The sequence below is a fragment of the Elephantulus edwardii genome, unplaced genomic scaffold (assembly GCF_000299155.1).
Source record: "Elephantulus edwardii isolate Elephantulus edwardi_28Jun2011 unplaced genomic scaffold, EleEdw1.0 scaffold00045, whole genome shotgun sequence".
Classification (NCBI taxonomy): domain Eukaryota; kingdom Metazoa; phylum Chordata; class Mammalia; order Macroscelidea; family Macroscelididae; genus Elephantulus; species Elephantulus edwardii.
In genome coordinates, this window is record NW_006399795.1 from 18,682,152 (window position 1) to 18,689,371 (window position 7,220).

The 7,220-nt window shown below is 48.4% G+C and overlaps 1 protein-coding gene across 1 annotated transcript; it reads left to right on the forward strand.

Annotated features, from left to right (window-relative positions):
- Window positions 1-3,155: 3,155 nt before the first annotated feature.
- On the forward strand, window positions 3,156-6,758 carry LRRC25 (leucine rich repeat containing 25). The gene is made up of 2 exons (XM_006885979.1): window positions 3,156-3,940; window positions 6,623-6,758. The coding sequence occupies exons 1-2, from the start codon at window positions 3,156-3,158 to the stop codon at window positions 6,756-6,758; spliced, it is 921 nt and encodes a 306-aa protein (XP_006886041.1).
- Window positions 6,759-7,220: the final 462 nt, after the last annotated feature.

A 7,220-nucleotide genomic window follows, 5' to 3' on the forward strand; every position in this document is an offset into this window, starting at 1 on the left:
CTTGTTATGTTCTGCTTTGCGCCATCTATTTGCCTGCAGCTTCTAGCAACCCTATCTGTACAATAACTCTGAATCCTGCTGTATCTTGAGTCAATCTCATTATCTCCCGCACACCTATCCCATTACCCAGCCACTGAGTCAGTCCTTCTCATCAGTGTCTTCTCTCCTGCAGACGCCTAATTTTGTCTCTTTGATTCTGTGAACTGTTACGGATTTAGCCTTTCCCTCGGGTTATTCCTAATGTGCTCAAATAACAACCAATGCTTTAACAAACCAGGATATATACTCCCTCCCCCATTTCCTTCTTTTTTGGTTTGGTGAAGTATAATGTCAAATTACCATTTTAAAGCGTGCAATTGCTGTTGTTAGTTGCCTTCGAGTCTACTATGACTCACAGCAACCCTAGAACAATAGATCTGAACCTTGCCCTATCCTGTGTCATCCTCACAATCTCTGACACCCTGGAGCCCACTGCTGCCGTCATTGAAATCCTTTTTCCGTGAGGATCTTCCTCTCTTTCTCTGACCCTCCACCTTTCCAAGCATGATATCCTTTGCCAAGGAACAGCATCTCCTAGCAACATGCCCAAAGTGTGTGAGAAGAAGTTTCAACATCCTTGCTTCCAAGGAGCACTCTGCCTTCATTTTGTCTAAGACATATCTGTTTGTTCTTTTGACCATCCCTGGAGTATCCAGCGCTCTTCTCCAGCACCACAATTAAGGACATCAGTTCTTCTTCTATCATCCTTCTTCATTGTCCAGCTCTCAGAGGCATAGCAACTGACTAAAAAGACTGTGGCTTGAATCAGGTGCACCTTAGTCTTCAAACTAACATCACAGAAGTATACAATCAGGTGGCATTGAATACACTATCATGTTGCACAACCACTGTCTCAACTTTGTTCCAGAATGTCCTCATCACTCCAAAGGAGATCTTATGGCTATTAGCAGTCATCTCCTTCCTCCTTCACTGATAAGTACTAACCTAGTTTCTGTCCTTGGGTTTGCATGTTCTGGATGGAACAATATACTAATGGAATCATATATCAGGTCTTTCATATCTGTCTTCTCTCATGCACATATTTTCAAGATTCATCCCCTTGATAGTGGGTACAAGGGCTTTATTCCGTTCTATGACTGAGTATTCCCTTGTACGGATGGACTAGGATGTATCGATGCATTCATACCCACTTCATTTCCAAAACATGGAAAGGTGCCATGATGGCAAATTTCCAGGAGAGAGGCCACTGGATCATGGGCACACGTGACTGTATTTGACCATGTCTGCCAGGGGAATCCCCCTATGAGGACTGCATCACTTTGTGGGCATCTCTTTCTCCCAGCTTGGCCACACTTTGGAGATTTTCCTCATCTGTTAGGTGAGAAGGGCCCTATCTCGGGTTAAGAACTGATAAGTTTCTATTAGAGTGGGCGGGCTGAATTTGCAACCTTCCTGCAGAGCCTCAGCTCGTGACTTTTTGGGATGTCACACAAACTTGGAGGTGGAAAGGGTGGGCTGAGGATAGGGAGAACCTGGGAAGACTGGAGGAGGCTAGACTCCCAGTTTTCTAGACCCCAAAAGAAGACTTAGTCGTTACCCCATTTTGTTGATGTGGAAACTGGGTCACAGAAAGGGTAAGGGAAATGAGGACTGACCTGCATTTGCACCTGGCCTTCCTGACACCAGGATCCAATGAGGCCCAGTCCCCTTCTCCCATGTAAGGCTGGCTGCACACACTCCCCCCACAACCTCACTGTTATCATTTCTTCTCAGGCTTGGCCTCCTTCCCTGTTTTTTTTTTTACCTCAGACACCCAGACGCCCTGCAGAGGGGTCTCCCATACAGACTCTTCTCTGTTCATACACCTGCTTTGCCTCCCTATTGCCTAGGATAAAGCTCTGCTCCTCGGTCTCCCCACTCCAGACACTCCTAATTATGCAGACCCATCCAGTCAGGGCTTGTCAAGCCACTGGGTCTTTGTGCTGTGATTTCTGCCTTGAATTTGCAATGCTTATCTTTCTGTTTGGTCACTCTATCTTCTTAGTTCCAGATTCAGTGTCCCTGCCTCCACAGAGTCCTCCCCACATATTCAGCGTGACCTCCAAGTCTTTCAAGGAGGTCAAGCAATCTGATTTTCTAACCCTACCCAAAAGCAGGTCTGAAGAATCTGAAAACTCCTATGCATGCTTTGAGGCCCCAAGTCTAATGCCCTCTTCCTCCAGAAAGTGTCCCGAGGACCCTGTCCCTCCTTATTGTCCTGTCCTAAAACTGCTTGGCTAGTTGTCTTTGTCAGTTCTGTTCCAGCCCAAGACTCGGGGGCTCCTTGACTGCCTGGCCAGGGCCCAGCATGAATGAATGAATGGACTGAGGACACAGGTTAAGAGTACAGTGGTGGGGACCAGGAAGTTAGTGCCAAACATCTTCAATGTTCATTGGGGTCACATAATCATTGGTTTCTAAGTAAGAGGGAAACAGGACCCTGGGTCACTCCTCCCCCTCCCGTGAGAACTTCAGGCTTAGAGGCCTCGCTGGGCTGGGGGCGGGCCCCAGTCTCTTCTTCATTCTTCCCTCTGCGCTCGGCACACCAGTTGGACACACCAGTTCCTCTTCCCTCTGAGTGGGTGCAGAGTGCTAGGGGGACACAGCGGAGGGTGCTGGCCGCTCAGGCTTCCAAGTTCAGGTGAGAGTCCATCCGCTCGCCCGCCGTCTGTCTAGATGGCACGGACAAACGGGGCCCAAGGCGCTAAAATTCGGGTCTGTGCAGGGGAGCCCCTACCCCACCCCTCCTTAAGACTCTCTACGGCAGTACTGGGAGAAACAATTTATGGGCCTAGGCGGGGCTGTTTCCACAGCAACTTCATATTTGCATATGGTTCCCTTTTGACCAATGAGGGAGCCTGAAATGTTGGGGAACTGGACAAACACTGAAAGGACTCTTCTGGGAAAGTGATAGAGACGATTTAGCACCAGGACCAACGGGGCTAAGTAGCACAGGAGACTGAGGCTTGGATGGGGCCTGAGCCTCTCAGCGAGGCTTTTTTACCATTTCAGAAGCATCTCATCTCAGCTGTAAAAATAATAATAAGGTGGTGGTGAGGGTGACCACAGGACTGAGGTTGACCTCGGGTTCCGGTGTCTCTGCCTAGGTCTCCCGAATGGAGGGCACCCTGGTGTGGGTGCTGCTGGTGCTGCTGGTGCTGGAGGATGCAGGGACCCAGGAATTTTGCCCTGTGTATCCTGCGCCTCTGGACTGGACCACGAAGTTCTACTCTCAGTGCCTGAACTTCAGTAACCTGAACTTGAGTCTACCCCAAAACCAGTCTCTGCAGGCCAGCAATGTGGTCACCCTGGACCTGTCCTTAAATGGCCTGCGTGAGCTTCCACCACTCTTCTTCAAGAACCTGGGGGCTCTGAAGGTCCTGGATGTCACGGGCAACTCGCTGAACCGTGTGGGTGGGACCCTGGCCGCCCTCTGTAACCTGACACTGAAGGCCGACTGTGGCTGTGGGCTGGCACCCTGGCACGAGGTCCGCAGGGACAATTGTTCTGGCCAGCTGCCCCTGCAATGCCTGGATGTGGTCATGGGTTCCTGGAGAAACCTCTCCACCTTCCTGGAGGCCAATTGTGCCCGTGGTCTAACCCCGGGTACCATTGGGGCCCTGGCAGCCAGTGGCTGCCTGCTCTTGGGGTTGGCCATCACTGGCCTTGTGCTGGCTTGGAGGTTCCGGAACCGAGACCTGGAAAAGGTCCGGGCTACCAAGGAGGATCCCAAGTCTGGTTTGGGCAGGCAGCCACGGTACAGCAGTCGAGGTCGCAGCTCCAAGGCCCCAGCAGTCACTCTGCCCGGGCCGACCACGTCCACTCCAGACTATGAAAATATGGTTGTTGGCCAGCCAGCTCATGAGCCTGGCTCCCAGGAGTACCACTGGACTGAGCATGGGTAAGTGACTCTACCTTTCCATCTCCAGGGAAGCAAAAGCTTAGATAAGAAACAAACTGTGACTCTCAATCCTGCTCATCTCCCTACAACGATGTTTGTATTCAGAGTAATTCATACTAACTTGTGAATGACTACCCCAAAAAATAGCATTTTAAGCAGAGCAAATAAGGGGATGTGGATGGGGTTAGGCTGTTCTGGAGGTATGTGCTTCATGGGTGGTTAAGAGCATGGGCTAGACGTCTGGGCGTCACTCTGATTCTTGTGGGCTGTGTGATCTTAGGCCAGTACCTTCAGCCCACTGGGCTCAATTCTCTCATATGTAAAAAGGGGGTAGCAAAGCCCTTTTTTCATGATGTTGGAGGCAAGAATGAAATTAGTTCATGTATATGGGACAAGTTTCCGTCTTTGTGACCCACAAACTCTGTTCTGGTCGCCGAGGGTAGGTGGGTGCTCTAGAGAGAGGGGCTCTGTGGTCAGCAATTGGCCAGGTAACTCAGAGCTATCTCTGAGACTCTTTTAACATCTCCAGAAAATGGGTACAGCACTTTATCCCTCCTTGGTTCACAAAGCTGTGACACACTGTGATGCTTTGCTGGCTTAAAAAGATAGGTTAAGGCTCCTTTTTCCACCATCTTGGAGCCCGTGAAGGTCGGCCTCCTGGAAGCAGGACTTCTGAACCACAAAGATGCCTGGGAGGTGCAAAACCACTTTTGCTGGCTATAAACGAGGTCTCTGGAACCAGAGGGAGCACACAGCTCTTCTTAAAATTGTAGGTGTTTATGCCTGAGATGAAACGGAATTCTGTTTAGGCAAGAGTTGTGCTTATGTTTACAAAGCAAAAAATAATACAGTCACTCCTGGTGGCAAGCCCAACAAAGCCAGATTAATCTGGGGAAAGGTAACTTGTGCCCACGGAAACAGTGGCATGGTTCGGGCCAACTTTCAAAGCAACCTTCCTGCTAAGCCGTTGGACACAGAATCTGTGTAATGCTGTATCCCTTGAGGATTGAAACTTATTGAAAAATAAAATAAAATTATGGTTTTGTAAAAAAAAAGGTTAAGAAAATGGGATGACTTTCTTGGGTTGGATCAAAGAATGGAGAGAATTTGAGGTGTGGAGATAAGTGGAGGCAAAGTCATGGAGGTGGAAGTTAACAAAGTATTTTATTTGAATGACTTTTTTAAAATTTCATTATTTTGTGTGTGTGTGTGTGTACCGTATGAATGGCTTTTGAAAAAGGGAAACAGGACGGTGCATGGATTTTGGAGTAATTTATACTACAGTGTGAGTGACTATAAGACAACACTTAAAGATATTTTTTAAAAGTGGAGCCAGTAGAATGTCCTTGACTCACAAAGAAGTCATTTATGCTCAGCTCCTTTTGGTGGTCTTAAGAGAATCCTAGTTAGTTCAGAGAGTGGAAAAAAAGGTACTGATTTGGGGGCCTGTCAGGGCAAAGGCCAGAATGTGTGAAGAGGCAAGGAATATTATGAGAAGGAAGTTGGAGGCGAAATGTGAGAGTTGAGGCTGGCGGGGGCTGGGAGAGGTTCCAAGCGGGAAAAGGATGTGTACAAAGCTGTGTTAGGTCTTCGGAACCCATATCAGGAGTCAGGGAGGCCAGTGGAGGCTGCTGATGGGAAAGAAGTATATATTAAAAGTAAATGCAAATTACGGATTAAAAGCAGAAGTAGTCTGTGGTCAGGAATTGAAGGCACTGTGCTTACTAAGGCAACATTATGTCTGGGTTGGTCATTCACATAACCTGATGGCCAGCTTCTCTTATGTTCTCATCTTGCTTAGAATTGAATAACCTTTTCAGCCTACATTTTACAGTTGTGGGAACAGGCCTAAGGAAGTACGGGAATGACTCACCCTAAATCACACAGTGAGGCAACAGCAGAGACAAGAACTGTGCTCTGACTTCTAGTCCCTGACCATAAGGACTAATTTATAGTTAGAATAATTCATACTAAAGTGTGAGTGACTGGTAGATGTAACCTGTACAATGTGATATTTTACAAACAAAACTGACAGGATGTGAGGGTGAGGTTAGGATGTTTTGTGGTAAGGAAAGTTCTTCTCTGGAGCTGTACCTCCCATAGCTAGACATTCCTAAGACGCAAGCCCCTTCCTGCTTAATTCCATGGGTGCAGAAACTGGAGACTCAGAGACGCAACACCAATTTTCCCAAGTCAAACAGCCTAGTAGTTTTTGCAGTTTAATCTCGGGCTCCCTGAGTGCTGATGTGTTTATTTTTTATATCAGTTACAAAGTCAGTCAATTGCTTCAAGGAATCTGTGAGTACAGTGAGTCCCCCCCTCCTAGTGCACAGCACTGCTGGGGCTCCAGCCACATGTGCCCATTTGGTGAGTATGGACAGAACTTCCTACTTTTCAAGAGGAAACCGAAGTCTAGATTTTTAATCTAAAAAAAATGATAACTACTTTAAGGAAAAGGAAAAACCATTTCTTTTTTTGAGTGGGTTGAAAGTCATTGGATATCAGTGCTGATTCCACAGAGCCTTCTGTCTCTGCCCCCCTTCCTCCCTCTCCTTTGAGCAATGTGGGCTGCCTTGGACCTCAGTTTCTTCCTGTGTAAACATTAGGGAAGGCAGATGTAGCCTCTCTGAACCGAGGTCCCTGACTCCTGAATCCGCCTTTCCCGCTTGTCTGTTCCTACAGGAGTCAGTCACCAGAGAATGACTTCTATATGAACTACGAGGACCACAGTAGGACCTCCCAGCCTGTCTATTGCAACCTGGCATCACTGAGAAGGGCCACCCTGGATGAAGAGGAGTACGTGGTCCCAGGGCACTGAGCCTGTGGGGACTAGATCACCCCCCTGCCTGTTCTGGTCCCTGCTGGGTGACTTGGAGTGTTTCAACTCTTCCGTGGCCTCATTCTCCCCATCTGAGGATTGGAGACATTGAAGAACTGTCCTTAGGGTCCCAAAGAAGCTCAACAGCCCCATGCGTGGGCCTCACTGCTCCTTGGCCATTTTGACTGTTAACGCAGAAGGAAAAGTGGGAGAGGATGGTTAACGGACTGGAAGGTTGGTGTGTGTGACCTCCCTGTCACCTTCCTGTCTGCATACAGGTGACACCCAATAAATACTGTGGGATGGACGGAAATGTCTTCTCTCAGGGAGAAAGAGTTCCTTACACTGAGAAGGATTTCCTGAGCTTCCCACCCTGGTCCCTTGTCACTACCCTGTCTGCAGGAGGCCATGGTATAGTGTGGCACTGAGTCTTCTCCGTCTCATGGTGACCCTTTTGTAGGA

Coding starts and splice junctions, on each gene's coding strand:
- LRRC25 (XM_006885979.1), top strand. CDS start 3,156: ATGGAGGGCACCCTGGTGTGGGTGCTGCTGGTGCTGCTGGTGCTGGAG. Junction 3,941..6,622: donor TACCACTGGACTGAGCATGG/GTAAGTGACTCT, acceptor CTGTTCCTACAG/GAGTCAGTCACCAGAGAATG.